Consider the following 18,054-nt stretch of genomic DNA (forward strand, 5'->3'; position numbering starts at 1 on the left):
TTTCAGTTTGTGCCAGTGGAGAATATACACTATTTTCACTTTATTACAAATATTAAAAGTAGTGTGTTTATGTGTGTGTGTGTGTGTGTGAGAGAGAGAGATAAGGGGAAGGAGTCATCTAGTGAACTTTAAAGAAATAGGCCAAACGCTGTTGTCCTCAAAAGACAGAAAGAAAGTGAAAATATACTCTTTATATTACTGCCACTGAAACTATAGTGAATGCCTATCTGTGGTGCTCATGGTGGTATTGCTTTTGTTTGTTTGTTTATTTGTTTGATGCTATAAATGTTTTTTTAAAGATAGCCCATATGTCAGAGATAATACTGTTACAATTAAAACAGAAAACAAATGTATGATGAAACCAGGCAAATTAAATAATAGTCATCTCTGACCCCTGGTGGCAAGATGTCTATGGGGCCGTACAGGGCCAGTTGAAATTTTACTCTTAATAAGCTTGTGATTTTGTTTGTTAAAAAAAAGACATTTGATAATTTCAAATGTGTGAAATAAATGTATAATGTATAATGATATCATGCATGCACTGGAGGCCCATTTGCTATCCACATGTTCAATTATTAGGCTACTATTAAGATGTTTTCATTGTTTGTTAAGTGGCTGGCTGGCTGACTGACTGTTTTATTTTCATTCTAGTCTTATGTCTGCAAGTCATTGCATTCTGTTTTTATTTACAGTTTACACAGCGTCCCAGCTTTTTTGGAATTGGGGTTGTACAATGTTTCTCCTTTCTAAAGTAAATTGTCAAACTGTTCCTTTAAGTGGGGACACAATGCTTAATACCAATATTTTAAAAACCAAATTCATTTTCAAAGTGCAGTGTTATTTGTCAGTCTAGATTGTTTTTGCGGTGGTATTGGAATATTGGTGGTTCGATCCCCAGCTCCTCTAGCCAGCATGTCAAAGCATCCTTGAACAAGATACTGAACCCCGAATTGCTCCCGATGGCTGTTCCATCAATGTGTGAGTGTGTTAAAAGCTGAGTAGCAAGTGGCACCTTGTATAGTAGCCTCAGTCATCAGTGTTTAAATATGTGTGTGAATGTGACCTGTAGAGTAAAAAGCGCTTTGATTGGTCCTAAGACTAGAAAAGCGCAATACAAGTGCAGGTCCATCCATTTACCATTTGGTATGAGTTGACAAGTTCTAGAGACATGTGGCATAAAGATGTCTGCCTAGTCTCGAATATAGAGAAAGTAATGTTGATGTTACATTATGTATATTTTTTTGGACAGGGGTGCCATTTTGTGAGGGATGCACTTTTTTTTACTTGTGCCTGCTTTTGTGGTCAAAGAACGGTATTTGGACAAACTAAGCATGAATATCAAGACCCACATGACTTGACAGGCCAAGGCTGGAATACAGATCCTGATGCACTACCTCCACTCACATAGCTGGACATTGTAAACTATCTGATATTTGGATTAAGTACATACACTTTGGTAATAGAGTGGTGTAGGGATGACGTTTTCTTGTAGGCAAAATGTAGCATCGCCCTGGTTCCCTTGTCAAAAAGCCAACAGGACTTTCCCATTGGATTTTGAAGTACTGCAGAAAATAAGATCTGTGGCAAACACAAGTTTATGACACTTACACGTTTTGTTTAGCAAGACAATCTTCACAGATTAAAAACATTTTTATAATTTTTGAAGTGTAAATACAATCACCAGAAGTAAAAAGCTAACGCATGACTTAAGCGTCACCACCGCAACGAGGCTGCGTTTAGTATGATGACGCTCTGTAGGCACATTTAGCCACCCATTAGCAACCACCTTTTTAAGAACACATAATCGCTTAAAAATTTACAAGTGAGGTGTTTACCCATGTATTTTATATCATAGATCAAAACATAAAAGTATCTTAAGGTTGTGTTAACCGCAGACCTTATTTGAGCCATCTAACCAACAACCCATTGACTTTGGGAAACTCAGGGAACCCTGAGTTCTTAAATGTTAACATAGAGTGAAATACCTTCACATTCTCCATAAAAGAACTAATTTAGATGACCCTCAGCTTGTGGTGCTCAAATCACAAAAAACCATTAAGAAAACATAGCTGTAATGTCTCTGTCAAGAAATCATGAGCAAGATAATCCACAGATCTTGTTGTGAGCAGTGGGAACTATATTCTTTCTGCTGAACTACACCCACCAACTGTATCATGGCGCAAGAGGAAGCGTGCATCTACTGCTAAGTCACCCAGCACCACTAAGCTAGCTAATGTTACAGCTCAGCCGAGGATGATGCCGTTACTGTTTACATCTTGCACTGTCATGAGCACATCCATGAGTAGATTCACGCTTCGATCTGCATGGTGATACAGTTGGCGGGTGTGGTTCGGCAGAAAGAAAATAGTTCCCATATGAAACTGCTCACAGCAAGGTCTGTGAATTATCTTGAATAACCCAACCATGATTTCTAACATTGCTGTCACGTTTTTAATTTTCTTTTTTCTTTTTTTGGCTCTTTGAGCACCACAAGGTAAGCATCATCTAGTTCCATTTTATTCAAGACAAGGCAGAAATCTCTACAGCAGACATCTCCAACACTCTGCAAAATCACACCAAAACAATTTAGATTAATAAAAAGATATTTTTAAAAAAGAAGTATTTTTATTTTAATTTTGGAGTGAATTGTCCCTTTAAGACTAAAATGATAAATCTTCCTACCACTACATATGCGCCTATGAACCAGGCTTATGCTTTGAATTTTTCTGTGGCTCCACTTTTCTAACAGCTGGCCCTCATGACAATAGGCTAGAATAAATACATTTTCTTCAGCATATTTTTTTTCTCTTGTAATGGATATTTCAATCCACCTCTGACTTGGTGCTTGTAGAAATTTTGGGACAGTGTGTATTGTAGGTATATTTGGACCAGAGAGCATTGCATGCCTTGTAGTTCCATCTTTGGCCACTACACCCACACAGCAGAATGCCTGCTTGTTTGACTGACTGACTGAAACGGATTATTCAACTGGTACGTTGTAATCCCACACACTTGCTACACTGGTACCAGTAATAATAGTTTTTTGATAGCAATAGTTCCACTTATGTGTAACCATATCTAAACTGCATTTTTGTGGTAACTTTGAAGAAAGCTGACCTATCTGTAGCCACATTATGCCAAAACCATGACCTTTTGGAGCACACAGTTGAACAGCAGCAGAATGGGTTATGTTGCAGCAGTTGTTTGAACAGTTTCTTTTGACATTTTCATAATGTCTGCGTGAAAACACAATTGGAATCCATTGCAAATGACCTGAATTTAAGTTGGCTATAGCTGCTATTCTCCATATAGAGGCAAACAGGCTTTTTACAGCTGCCTTTTAAGCTTACAGGTAATGACTAATTGTCAAAGGAAAGATGTGGGGTCAAACTGTGTTCAAAATCTGAATTATTAAATCCTACAATTTGTGACATCTTCAGAGACATTTTTTTTCCATTTCTGAAAAGTAAATGTATCACCTACTTTTGGTCATATTTTGAAAGTTATCATTGTTGTAGTCCTGAAAATTAAAACGACAAGAATGACAAAGGATCCATTTAATTAACAGTGAGTTAAACAACATAGCCATCTCACCTATTTAATGTACAGAGACCTTATGGAGTATTTAAAACATAATCATAAACCTGCAGTAAGTTGTCTGAATGAACTGTGTAAGGATTCTCAGGAATAGACAGTCTACAGAGGTATACAGGTACAGCATGAAACAGATAAACTGCAAAATCTAGGAATATGAAAGTGTCTTGTGTTTTGTAATTACCTTACATGAAATAATTTTAAAGACATTTAAAAAAAAACATTTGACAAGCAATTGGAAATAAATCAATAAATAAAATAAATAGAGCTATTTTCATATTTTCAACCTCAAATCACATCTTGGTTCACAGGTCTGCGAGGGAGGCCAACTCGTGCAGGAGGAGAGCAAAGGATGGACGATCTTCTGCTTTCTGAGAATGAAAACGTGACAACAAAAGCATTATTGCAAACAGCTGTGATGTCTGTGTGTTTTGTATGTCGGCAGTTCTTTTACTACGTTCAAATTCCTGTCCCCACCTCCTTCCAGCACCACTCCATGAGCAGGTGAATAGCGTCTGGGGCCAAGCGTGGCTTCAGGAGCCTCAGGCCTGCATTCAGGGACTCCACCACTTCGGCATTTGTGCGGTTCTCATAAGGAAGACGGCCCTCGTTATACACCTCCCACATGAACACACCTGAGCAGGAGTGGACAGGGAGACTCACAGTTATTATTGAATAAACACACCTATAAGGAGACTGGCTGGTGGTCAGTTAATCCTCTAATCTGTCCGTGTGTCTGGTTAATCATTTGCATGGTTGTGGTGGTTCCATACAAGCTCTTTTGCACACAGTATTTTAAATGATTATGACAAGCTTCAAGTGATTTAATCATAAACTGATTTTAGAGCCATGTGTTTATCCATTCAGCATTACTATTTAGCTACATGCAGTCTTGCAAAATCATCCCTGGTTCTTAAAAACAGTTTCTTACTATATTATTTATTTTCTGCATCTGTTAGATACAAGCAAGTCACAACTTCAGAACACTTGTCCTGGGCAACTGTTCAAGCCAGGTCAATATGTTGCTGGCCTGTTTAAACTCCTATTTCACAATTTTCCCAACAAATTTAACTTCTTGAAGGTCACTGCAAATCCAAGAGTTGGCATTGCTCCATGAACATTGCTACCAATACAGTTTTTGGCACTTGTACACACATGTACATGGATTTAAATCAATGACTATGATCAATTAAAAGAAGGCCCAGTGCTTTTTACCCTTGCATCATTTTTTTCTTCAGTAGTTACAAACATCTGTGTATTGAAATGTCTTCTTTTTGCTTCTAAAAGTGGTTTCAAATTATTGTAGTCTTATTAGGTTTCCAGTTTAGTACATTATAGCACAGAACACCAGAGTCAATGTACTATCAGTGAAACACAGATGATTGTGGTGTGTTGTCAGCTAGCCAGCAGAACTCCCAAGACCTGCTGTTTTTCTGTGAAAACTACACAAAATCTGAAAACAATATGAATGATTAAGTGGCAGTTCACCCTGCAATCTAAAGTACACAGTTTCTCTCATACCTGTAGTGCTATTTATCAATTAACATTGTTTTGGTGTGAGTGGCCGAGTGTTGGAGATGTTGGCCTTCTCTCCAATATAATAGAAGTAGATGGCACTTGACTTTTGGTGCCTACTGTACCTAAAAACATTTGAAAAACTCAACATCAACGTGTCTTTCCATAAATCATGACCCAGTTACTAAAGATAATCTACAGATCTTGTTATGAGCAGTTTCATGAACTACACCCACCAACCGAATCACTGTGCAGACAGAAGCATGCATCTACTGCTAGCTCACCTAGCACCACTGAGCTAGCTAATGCTACAACTCAGCTGAGGACGACGCCATTAATGTTTATGCTGGCATGAGCAAGGGCCTCTCGTCCATGAGTAGATGCATGCTTCCATCTGCATGGTGATACGGTTGGTGGGTGTAGTTCAGGAGACAGAAAATAGTTCCTACATGAAACTGCTCACAACAAAGTCTGTGGATTATCTTGAGTAATCAGGCCAGGATTTCTGGAAAGAGACATTGCTGTTGAGTTTTTGAAAGTATTTTTTTGGTGCTTTGAGCACCACAAGCTGAGTGTCATTTATTTCCATTATGTCGGAGAGAAGGCTGACATCGCCAACACTTGACAATGCACACCAAAACAATCTAGATCAACAAATAGCACTATGGGTATGAGGAAAAATATGTACCTTGATTTTTGGGGTGAACCTACCCTTCAAAACCAGACAAATGAAGGATGTTGACTCCAAAGACAGCAAGTCAGACACAAACAAAACAATTGAAAGGCACAGAGATAGACAGATGAACAAACCGAATGACCAGACGTCGGACTTGCTGCTGAACTTGCAGTACTTGATGACCTCTGGGGCCGACCACTTGACAGGGAACTTGGAGCACTGGGAGCTTGTGTACTGATCATCAAGCACAAATCTACAGCACAGAGAGCAGACACTCACCTTTAAATGGCACTAAAGTGACATTTAGCTACAGTAAAAACAAAATAAATTTTGTGCTTTAAAAGTTCCTCACGATACAGTGGATAGCATACCTTGTCATACCAAAGTCAGATACTTTCACCTCATTGTTCTTTGAAACCAGACAGTTCCTGGCAGCCTGTGGAAGAAAGAGGAACAGATGGATTAACTCTGCTAACACAGCACCAGTACATCATAAAAAGCTCTATCTGTTGATTTACCAGATCTCTGTGGATGAAGTTGGAGCTCTCCAGGTAAGCCATCCCCTCACTGACATCCAGACACATCCCCAACATCGTGTCCTGGGATAGACACCCTTTCCTGGCTCGCAGGTAGTCTGACAGTGCACCATTCTCCATGAACTCAAACACCAGACACATGGGAGTACACTGGGTACGCACACCGTACAGCTGAACCAGCTTACAATGGGACAGTCTCCTGTTAAAACACACACAGACACACACATAAGTTGAGTGGTTCGATCACCTGACCAATATGAAGCAACTCTATGAAGTGCACTTACATCATGACCTTTGCCTCTTCTTTAAATTCCTCATCTGACATGCACTCTTCTCGTATCATCTTCACTGCCACCTTCTTATCTCTCCATCTCCCTTCCAGCACCAGCCCAAACTGGCCACTGCCTAACTCCTGACCCAGTGTCAGCTCCGCAGGGTCCACCTCCCACTGATCTGTCGAGCGGCAAACAGGTGGTGAGCAACACTGATAATGTAGTTGAGTTCAGATAACATAAGAAAAATTGATTTATTGATTGTAATCAAAGAGTTATGAAAGTGCCCGGTTTGTTGCACAACACCAAACAGTCACATAACTGTCTGGGAGCACTGAATGCACCCTGAGTATGCCTCTGTGAGAACCACTAGAGGTCAGCAAAAACAAGTTCTTCTGCAGTAAGTTTTTTGTGTGTGTGTGTGTGTGTGTGTGTGTGTGTGTGTGTGTGTGTGTGTGTGTGAGAGAGAGAGATCCAGTTCAACCAGCTGAGCTGACCCATTTACACAACAGTACATCCTCTAACCTTTCAAGGGATCGGCAATTTCCTGACAGCAGCCTCCATCTTGAGAGACAGGGTGTCTTAAACGGGTTATCAGACCTGCACAGATGACACACAGACATATTAAAGAAGAACTACACCTATTTTCAAAACTCAAACACGTTATTTCTATGGTAAGACAGTCCAAAATAATAGGAAACATGAACAACTATCTGCCAAATCCAAAAACAAGTGCTAAAACTCAAATTTGTGATGTCATAAAGTGTAAAGTCTGGAGCTGCTCCAAAGACAATGAGTTGGAAAAGATGTTAGAGATAACACTGAGAGCAGCCAGGTGAATGTTCTGAGTATATGGGTATACTTTTAGTTTCAGAACTGGGAACACTACAATAGAATAAAGCTCATGAATAAGAATAAAGCTAAAATAAACATTTTGTGGGTCCACAAAATCAGTGTAACTCGGTAAGAACAATTCATAATGTTAGATAGGTAGCACACGTATAACAGCTAAAGTCAGAGTCCTTTTGTAATACTAATTCCCAGCTGGCACACGTCCAACTTTCAATGTTGAAATGTGGTTAGGTCAGTTGTTTCAACATTAAAACAACACTGAAACAGCATTTAATTCCAATGGTTGTAAAAAAGTTAACAAAATTCTCATACCATAAATCAACATTGAAATTTCAGAAAGATCTGTTTCAACATTAAAACAACACTGAAACAACATTAAATTCCAATGGTTGTAAAAAAGTCAACAAAATTCTCATAAATCAACATTGAAATTTCAGAAAGACCCATTTCAATGTCGAAACCATTTTAAAACAACGTTTAAAATTTACGACACAACACTGAAACAACACCACGAAATCAACATTGATTCATCTTTCAAAATCAAACCATAATTCAGCAATGAATCAAATATGGTATATGATGTTGATTCAACAGTGAATAAACATTAGAATGCCAGCTGGGATAATTGGGGGCACAGCATTCGTATATATGTATATACTGCTCACTGATTTTCTTCATGTACCCTTTATTCATATATATATGTGGCCTGAATTTGTGTATATGAGTAATACTTTAATGTATTTTCTTGCTGTGTTGTGACAAATGATTCACAGCGGTGTTTGTTGTATGTATTTAGCATGTCTATATCATTTCTATTTAGCAAGAGACCTTAGAGTAGTTAACTTATGGGGAATACATGATTTGTATACAGATAGTCTCCTTTTTGTATATACCAATATTTTCTTTATGTGCCTTTTTGCACCTTATATACATGTAGTCTTGGTATGGTAGTGGTGTATACAAGTAATATGTAATGTATTTTTTACCATTATTTGATGTGGATTTGGTGTAGTATGTCACATGACTCATATAGGCAAAGATGGCGACTTTCTGTTGTTCATCAGAGGTCTGAGGAGACGTGTTTCTACTCTGCCACAAAATCGGTCCCCCATTCATTGTCTATGAAGCAGCTCCAGACTTTATACTTGACGACATCACAAGTTTTAGATTTAGGTCTTTGGTTTCTGCCTTTTAGGAAGAGTAGACAAATATTGATTGAACCTTTGTAGACAATGGAAAATAACATATTGGCATTCTTAATTTAGGTGGAGCTCCCCTTTAATTACTAATCTTATATAAGGCATCTGAGCACATTCTTTTGCCCTTTGTCACAATGTTTTTTGAGACAGAAGTTTTTAATGAACCAAGCTTCCTTGTGGCACCTGATCTTTTCATTTTAATACTGCTGGGTGCCAGAGGTCGACACACTTACCGGCAGCGTTGTGTTGGTGGTAATGAATGAGCTCAGGAATGGTGCTGAACAAGTATTTCTCTGCCAGGTAAAATGTGGCCTCTCCTGTTTCTGTCTGTCTGATTTGGTAATGTTTCACTCTTGGATTCTTCTCCCCATTAGATCTAAAGGAAAACAAAGAGATGCTTATGCAACATGGGTGAAACATTCACTGTAAATTATAATAAATAGTGTAAGATGAGGAAAAAATGCCACTGGTTTCAGGTCATGTTCATTCTAAATATACACCAGCGTGTCAAGCTGTGGCTCTGGAACATCTTATTATTTAATCAAAGGCTCAGTCACATGCTATCAAGTATATCAGATGTATGTATATTTAGTACCACATTATCTACTAATCATATTTTATTTCTACCAGCTAAAAGGGTAAGAAGGAAATAAAATTACCCGGGTGCTTTGGTGAAGACTGAAACTGTGTAGACCCCTGCCTGCCTCGAGTCACGCACCATGAATGCACCTTCTTTCCCCTAAAAGTAAAAAGTGGAAACCAGATAAAATCATCAAAGGTAAATAATACATTTGTAGTGTCAGACACTGTTTTTTTTTTCAATCTGCAGTTACAACAGTCATTTTGGGTAATAAATGTTGGATAGCTCTCGACCTCCCACTTGCAAAACTTAGCAACTTCACAGCAGGAAATTCAACATTGGAGGAAACACTGTGGTTGTGAGGCATTTTTCACGTCCCATGTCATGTCACATTCTTGTCGTGCATGCAGGTGCATTTGCATTCATTTTTGCAGATGCGAGATTGCTGTAGGTGGTACAGTCACAGCAAAAGTGCACTGCGTCACGTGGGAGCGACATCCTGTTAATTGTCATCACAATTATTATTTGCAGAAGTTATTTTGTTCTGTCAAAACTCGGCTGGAGGCACAAACAGATGGAAATGGAACAATCACCTGGATCCTGAAACACTGACATTGTTTTTACCTGTTTCATTAACAAATCCTCTGCTTCCCCTCTGGTTATGTTTTTGTTGTACCATCTGTGAGACGACAAATTAATGACAAGTAAATTAATTGTATAGAGGGCAGAATGGATTTGCATATATCCACGTGTTAACAATGGGAAACACAATTAAATCAAACTCACTCAAATCTCTCAAAGTTGCTGCCGGATTTTTCAGCCACGTAAGTACTGGGTACGAAGCCTGTGTTCCTGATGAGGGGTCAGGAAAAAATATTCATTAATCGTAAACTCATATTCATCCTTACAATAGATAAAGTGCTATTATTTGTGCTTTTATTTTAAGTGAATTTTGTTACTAAGCCTGAGGTGGGCATCTTTATGTGCCTTACCCCTTGTCATCCTGTACGGCCCACCAGTCGGAGTGGGAGCTGTTAATCAGAGTGTACTCCTGGTCTTTCTGTAGGGGCAGGTCATCATCTCCAAGCGGTGTGTAGTCCTGCAGAGCGATGACAATCCTCTGTCCTGCATGATGCACTGCCATCTACCAGAGAAAAAGAAAAGAAAACCATCTAAAATCTAAAACCCCAACACGATATGGGATATTAATGTGCTCTATGAATTTCAAAGTAACAAACTCTTCTGTCTGAGCAACATATTTTGTGACGAGAGCAATTACTGTGTTATATTTAAAATTCTTTACAGTCGTGTATCTTCACACAAAGGGGTTGAAAATAAAGACAGCAGGGGTTTTTCAACTTTACGTTTACTTTTAAAAAGACACAGAGCAGACAAATATGAAATCGATGTAAACGCCCTTACTTAACAAACCAACGGAGCTAAAAATCATCTGTGATGAGGTGCAATGGTAGAAGCAACAGAATGAATATCAAGAAGTAATTTTGTTTACCCACACTAATTTGAGCAGTATTGACTAACACATCAATAATATTTTAACAGCACACATTATTTATGCTTTAGAAAGGGGTACCTCTGGCTCCGGGAGTTGAGGAAGCGGCTTTTTAGAAGCTGTGGAGTCAGAAAAATGCGATTGGAGAATGTTTAGGTGCATCCAAATGTACAAAATAACACTTTAACACTAGATTTTGTAGGATGCTAAAATATGAAACACTACTAAATGTAGATCAAGTTTTGACAATGTCAGGCGGGATCAAATACACTTATGGAAATATAAATGAAACAAGGAGACAAGATGAAATAATACAAACCATATCCCACGGGGTCATACACATGACAACCCGTCGCCAGTTTCTCTGTTTGTTGGCAGCATCTCCATTTTCCATCCATCCAGAAGTTCGGGTGGTATTTTGTAACCAAGTTGTTATGCTTTGTCTCTGTATCAGACAGAATGATATAAATGTAGTTTCAGAAATCAAGTCTATGAAATACAATCAAGGGTTTACATGTTGTGCTGCCATTATTGTCTTAAGCATGGTGTTCTAAATTGCTCACCCTCTTTAAGAGCTCTGACCCATCTCTGACGGCAATCATTGTCTGGGGCGAAAATGTAGAGGTAGTGGTTGTTGTGAAAAACCTGTAGAGACATTTGCATTTCAGAAAAGTGCTACTTATATTCTTGTGTTACGTCATTAACGGTTATACTACACACTACTAAACATATAACAAAATATTTCATCTTTGTGTATGAGCTCACCTGAAAAGGGTACTTATAGTTGCATGGTATGGGGACGTCAGTACACACAATCTCCACACACTTGATCCTGGACAGCTCGATGCAGCCTTTCTGCATGGGCTTTTTCTGAAAGATCAAGATCTTTACTTTCAGTGTGCTACACATACCATTGATATGATTCATATTGTAGTTGTTTCCTTATACGCCATATTTACAAACCAAGCATCCAGATTGCTTCATTTCAAATTTAAATCTAGTGTATTAATGCGTAAGGTGCGTACTTACCCCCGGTCTGCGTTCAGAATACTTCAGGTCTTGGGTGTCCAATACAAAAAACCTCTCCTTGTAGTTGCAAGGTGATGTTCTCTTCTTTTGCTGAGATTTTTTAATCATAGTTCCCTTCAAAATCACCCTGGGGAACATGGTGACAGCTATGAACAACAATATGAAAAACAATGGTGGCTTTTGGCTGACGGAGAGAGACTGAGTACCTCGCAGTGACAGAAAAGAAAACAGTAGATGATAACTTGACTGAAGCTGCGGAGCTTCCGGCATAAAGTTGTTGCACTCGGTAAACCACATCCTTACGGCATGAAATGGGTTGTGCTTATGCACACACACACAGGCACCCAAGCACACACACACACACACACACACACACACTACAAGCGCTCACATGTACTTTCGCTAACTATGTTGCAATAAGTCAGTGAGAGCTGTGCAGAAGTGGGAGGGTCATTATTTAATCTCTGCACTTTTGTACATTTAACACCAAATATACACCTTGAAGGTGACAATATATCCTGGTAATGACACAAAGTTTAGGTAAAATTGTAAATATTAGACAGGAGTATTCATTTAACAAAAATAAGGGCATTAATTTCACTATCAAAACTGCTGAACTTTTAAAACACACTTGGCAAAAATTACGTAATAACTATGTACTAAGACTGAGGTTTTGGGTTTTCACATTGTTACAGCCACGATGAAGATTTTAGGGAGGTGTTTTACTGTGTTGCCTGTGTATATGTATAAATTGCATCTTTGAAAAAGCCCCACTGTCATCACACCTGCCCCTGCTTTTATACAGCACTTGTGAGATGGTTTCAGTTTCCTTGTGTTTTTTTATTCTCTCCCATATGATGCTCACAGACACACAGAGACAGATTGTAATCGTGCTGGGAATGTTGAGGCTATGCTAGAAAAATAATGCTGATTATAGCTTCAAGCAGTGTTAGAGTTGTGTTCCAGTAATCATGAAGATTAAAAAGGTGGTTTGGGGATCTTGTTTAGACATAGTAGTTTGAGTTAGAGAGTAGAATTTTACAAGCTTTATAATTTAATAATTTTATAAGCTTTCCGTTGACCACTTTTTTCATGTCACTTTCATCCTTATATATCCCATGTAATGCTTTGATCATGTGTTCTTTTCTTTTGTATCACTTTTGAGTGCCCTTTTCTGTTTTAATTGTAGTTGATTGTACTACACTGTTGTTTTTATCATTTGTTTTATAGCACTTTGAGATTTCTTGGAATGTAAAGTGCATTATAAATAAAGTTTATTATTATTATTATTATTATTATTATTATTACAAAGTTAGAGAGTTTAAAGACTGAAGCAATCCTCAAGAAGCAATTCTCACAAAACCTGGGAGATTTACAGTATATGGATGCTACAGCACCACCATCAGGAAAAGCACTCTTACAGTTTAGTCTGCATTAGAATTTTGGATGAGAATGGACTACTTTCTGGTCTACATCAGTTTTCACTGAGGGGCACATTTTGTTAGAAAAAATACTTAGAACATGAAGACAATGTCAGAAAATCAGGGTTGAGGATTTTTTTTAATACATTCAGCAGTGGTTTCAGTATTTCTAGCCTATATAATGTTTTTATTATTTTCCCTGAATTTTAAACTGTGCAATATTTTTTACATCACATATACTCGTTGAATTCCATTATGAAATCAGAACAAAATTCAAATATGTGACTAAATGTACAAGTAAAGTATGAGCATCTTATTGACAGAGCCTGTCTGATGTGGACTGCGGAATGTTAATAAATGTAGTCCTGTCTGAGTATTTTAAAGTCTACAATATCATTAACAATAGCTCTAAAAATGTGCAAAGTTTTAATTTTATTTTGGAGAATTGGCAGAATCAGAATGATGGACTTTATACTTCATATATCCACTAGACTGCAGTATCTGAAAAATCCCCCCTCTCTTTTAAGCTGTATCATATGAATGACTGCTTAAAGAAAGTCAGAAAATTAAATAAATTAGATTCTAAATGTGAACTGAAATGGCCTTAATACCTATACATTATGTAAAACCAGGACTGCTACACACAATTTTAGTTTTTGTCTCTTAATAGGCTATTCATTTTTACAGAATGGCTTTTCTTGACAGCTAATACATTTTCACATTTTAATGTAACATGTGGATTTAGCTAATTTTGCATTTTAGATTAGTTTAATGTCAGTTGGCTTTTTTAAAAGTTATGTTGTGTAATTGCTCACCTCAGGCAACTGTTTTAATTTTGATGATGGTTGTGTTCTGCCATTGCTTTTTATTTGGCTTCCAGTCCATTCCCTTAGTGCTTCTTGCTTGCAGAATGCTCTATGGATAAATGGTTATTGTTATAATCATGGTTTTTACATTTTTATAAGAAGGCAATTTTGCTGGAAAAGTCTTTGGCGTAGAATACTGGTATGAATGAGGTTTAAAAACCTGCGTCAGAACTTATTTCAGTAGGTACGTAGTTTAGTTAAATGCACTTTTTGATATCATAAGGGACAGAAATTATTTCTAATCACCAAGCCACAAATTATACCGTGAAAAGAAGCTTACCTCTCACTTTATATCTCTAACAACACTATTTTTTGAACAGTCATGCTTTAACAAACGTTACAAAACTATTTTTATATTAGCTATATTAGCGAACAAATCATTTATCATACTTCCGACTGTTACGACCAATCAGCTTTTAGTTCGCGCTTCTGGTACGGTCCAATCCGCGCGGCCAAATAAATGTCACGAGGACAGTTCAGCCAATGAAAATGGGACACAGACAAACGTTCCTGTCAGTGGATGGAAGGAGCTAAGCTAGTCATGAGCTAAGTGTCCGGTTAGAAACCTCTGTGACACTTCATATCTACAGTCTACATTTAGCAACAGAGGAACCATTTAAGGGGTGTGTATAAGTACATTTGCTGTATTTTAATGCGCTTATTTTGTTAGACAGTTTGCGGTTCCGACGTAACTAGTTAGCAGAGGTTAGCAGAAGTAACGTTACTGCTAGCACTAGCCACATAGCTAGTTAGCTGCGTATTTCTCTAGAGCGCAGTGGTTCTGCTAACGGCTAGCGGTACATCTGATTGTAGACAAGAGGAGGAGAGGAGCTACACATCCATTAACGTAAATACACGTTTTAGATAGTTAATGATGATATTTGATTACAAGTTGTATGGCAAACAGTTGCTAACGTAACTAGCATCGCTCGCTTGTTATGTTAGCCCTCACCCGTACTGACAGCTAGCAGGCTAACTTTGTTCTTTCATATTTTACATGGGGAAGATCTTGCCGCTTCTGAATGAATGAATCAATCAATGAATCAGTCTTTACTGTCATTACACAGAATGTACAATGAAATTCAGTTTGCTTTCCTCGGTGTAAGAGCAATTAGAAATGTACATACACATAAAAAGTTAAAAGCAGCAGCAATAGAAGGTGTCAGCGCAGTTAAAGTGTCAGTAAAAAAAATAAAATATTAATGAAATAATGGCAGTAGCAGTGATAGTGCATGTTTAACACTGTGTACTATGATGGAGCAATGGAGGCAACCGCTCTATTGGTGTTGATTTCCGATGGAGGAGTCAAATGTTGCCTCGATTGTCGACAAAAAGAAAAAATATACAACTTTATTTGCAGAGGTGGAAACTAACGAAGTAACTGAACATAATAACTGCATTTAAATAGGTCACAGTCTTTAAGGTAACTTTACTGGTACATTAGCTGAATAAGATATGTAATTCCAGTTGTGCAAAATGAATCACACAGTAAGTGAAAAATGTGTTTTTTTTCTTCTTTGTTTTGTGAAAACTGCAGTTACAGCTTAATCTGTATGTCCATACTTTTACATACAATACCATGAGAATCTCATTAAACACATAGCATTACAGTAAATCAAAATATTCAGTATAGGAGTATTGAAAGATGGAAAAAAAACACTGGACTGGCCACAGGTATAAAAGTTAAGTTTACATACACATTACTGCTTTAATACAGTTTTCAGTACTCTGAAAAGCCCTATTTTTTTGTAATTAGTGCATATACCCTTGGCTTGCTGTACTTGACTAAAGCAATCCAGGGTTGCACAACTGGTACGCACTTAGCTTTTTAAATACTTTTAATACAGTGTTTTTGTATGATAGTATTGCCACCTATTGTAAAGCATTAGACTGACTCTGTTACTGCTATTAGCTATGAACTTATTACTATGCGTGTTACTTTTTAACATGTACAGAGGAAACCCTAAGTGGTCCTAAACTCACAACTGGTGCACACATTTTAACTTATTTCTTATTTTAAAAAGGCATTGTTTTGCTTGGCAAAGAGATTAATATTTTACTGTTACTGTTTCAGATCAGCATCATGGGTGAACCACAGCAGGTCAGTGCCCTGCCCCCTCCGCCTATGCAGTACATCAAAGAATACACAGATGAAAACATCCGCAAAGGTCTGGCTCCTAAGCCACCTCCACCCATCAGAGACAACTACATGATGTTTGGTAACCAGTTCCAGTGTGACGACCTCATCATCCGGCCACTAGAGAGCCAAGGTATTGAGAGGCTCCATCCTATGCAGTTTGACCACAAAAGGGAGCTTAAGAAGCTCAACATGTCCATTCTCGTGAACTTTCTGGACCTTCTGGACATCCTTATCAAAAGCCCCGGCAGTATAAAGCGTGAAGAGAAGCTGGAGGACTTGAAGCTTCTGTTTGTTCATATGCACCATCTGATAAATGAGTACAGGCCACATCAAGCCAGGGAGACACTGAGGGTGATGATGGAGGTGCAGAAGAGACAGAGGCTAGAGACAGCTGAGAGGTTCCAGAAACATCTGGAGAGGGTGGTGGAGATGATCCAGGGGTGCCTTGCGTCCTTACCTGATGACTTACCACAGATGGAGGGTTCGGATGGTGCTAGCGATGGGACAAGGAGTGTGCCTGCAGCAGCTAGTGTTGGTTGCTCATCTGGGCAGGCCCCTAGACTGAAAACTGAACCAATGGATGTAGAGGAAGCAGGTGCTAGCTGTATGGCAGCAGGTAACCAGGACAAGAGCGCCCCTGCTTCTAAGAGGGACAAAATATGGGACAAGGATGCTGCCATGTGCAGTATTATTGATGAAATTGCTTAAGTTTTCTGATGCGTAGTTGTGTTTCTTTTTTCAGTGTTTCTCTTTGTTTTTTTGTATGCTGTACTTAAGAGTCTAAGTATGAAAACGTTTGCTGTGTTTTCACTGGGCCTGGAGTTGAATGGTATTTTATTTTAAAAGCCATTATGTAGATATTATTAAGAGTTTCTGTGAAGGTATTTGGAGAATGTAAATATGACACCGATCTTTTTTTGTAATAAATCCAATAAAGAAAATTCCTATTGCAGTAGAGCTGTGATGAAAGTGTTCATTAAACCATCAGTGTTTAAGCGAATCCATTATTTGTGTAGACATTTCATCAGGATCACAAAGCATCTTAGCCTTGTCACACACCTTGCACACTTCTGATGTAGTAAGAGTGGTTATGGAAAGGTTAGTGTTTACAGACTGTAGTTACAGTCACCCCTCCCTAAAGCCTTTCACTCCAGCTTTTTGTAGAAGCGCTTATATAATATAATAACCAGTGTTTTGTGGCCTTGTTTGTGTAACAGTTTCCTCCAGCAGCAGCAGCTGCAGCTCTTGTTTAATGATGACAAAGCATGCATCTACTTAGAGGGATCCTAATTTCCATATTGAAACACAGAGCCAAATTTTTGGGGTGTATTTGAATATTGAAATATACATAGTTCTATGACTAATGTGATGTAAGAGAAATTATCATAGGAATGTGCACATTGTGTACAGCAAAGTTCAGTTTCCTTATGCACATGCTCTACAAAGGATGTTTGTTACACAGGCAGCAGGCTGTAATAATGTGAGTCAAAGAAGTGTCTGTGTGTGGCCGACAGCAGACTCCAGCCTCATTTCACTGACCCAGAATGGCTTCCCAGGGACAGGTTCCACCTTACATGCACTGACTTGTGTAACAGATGTTCAGAGGTTTATTTTATCCACTGCTCTGCTCTGCAGCATTGTCCTGCCATGTGTGTGTAACACCACAGACAACATTAACAGCAAGTGATATACAACATAACAAAATGTTGCTATGTTTAAACGTTGCTTAATCTTTCGGGTATGTAAGCAAAAAACCGAGGATGAGCACGACGTGGTTCATATCATGATCCTGCCACCCCGCCCCCTGCCTGTTATTATCCTCTGCTGGGATTCCCTACACAGCGACAGGGTCATTTCCATATCC

The 18,054-nt window shown here is 38.4% G+C and overlaps 2 protein-coding genes across 2 annotated transcripts; one reads left to right on the forward strand and one right to left on the reverse strand.

Moving 5' to 3' along the window:
• Window positions 1-3,542: 3,542 nt before the first annotated feature.
• itk (IL2 inducible T cell kinase) lies at window positions 3,543-12,022 on the reverse strand. Its single transcript, XM_033632609.2, has 17 exons — window positions 11,764-12,022; window positions 11,500-11,604; window positions 11,298-11,379; window positions 11,054-11,179; window positions 10,816-10,853; window positions 10,217-10,368; window positions 10,011-10,076; window positions 9,849-9,903; window positions 9,304-9,383; window positions 8,878-9,020; window positions 7,119-7,193; window positions 6,606-6,774; window positions 6,304-6,520; window positions 6,157-6,221; window positions 5,920-6,038; window positions 4,072-4,229; window positions 3,543-3,965 (listed from the first exon to the last, which is right to left on the reverse strand). The coding sequence occupies exons 1-17, from the start codon at window positions 11,899-11,901 to the stop codon at window positions 3,900-3,902; spliced, it is 1,854 nt and encodes a 617-aa protein (XP_033488500.1). The 5' UTR covers window positions 11,902-12,022; the 3' UTR covers window positions 3,543-3,899.
• Window positions 12,023-14,540: 2,518 nt separating this feature from the next.
• Window positions 14,541-17,147, forward strand: med7 (mediator complex subunit 7). Its single transcript, XM_033632760.2, has 2 exons — window positions 14,541-14,673; window positions 16,125-17,147. Exon 2 carries the CDS (start codon window positions 16,134-16,136, stop codon window positions 16,896-16,898), a length of 765 nt encoding a protein of 254 aa, XP_033488651.1. The 5' UTR covers window positions 14,541-14,673; window positions 16,125-16,133; the 3' UTR covers window positions 16,899-17,147.
• Window positions 17,148-18,054: the final 907 nt, after the last annotated feature.

Source organism: Epinephelus lanceolatus, chromosome 7 (assembly GCF_041903045.1).
Source record: "Epinephelus lanceolatus isolate andai-2023 chromosome 7, ASM4190304v1, whole genome shotgun sequence".
Classification (NCBI taxonomy): domain Eukaryota; kingdom Metazoa; phylum Chordata; class Actinopteri; order Perciformes; family Serranidae; genus Epinephelus; species Epinephelus lanceolatus.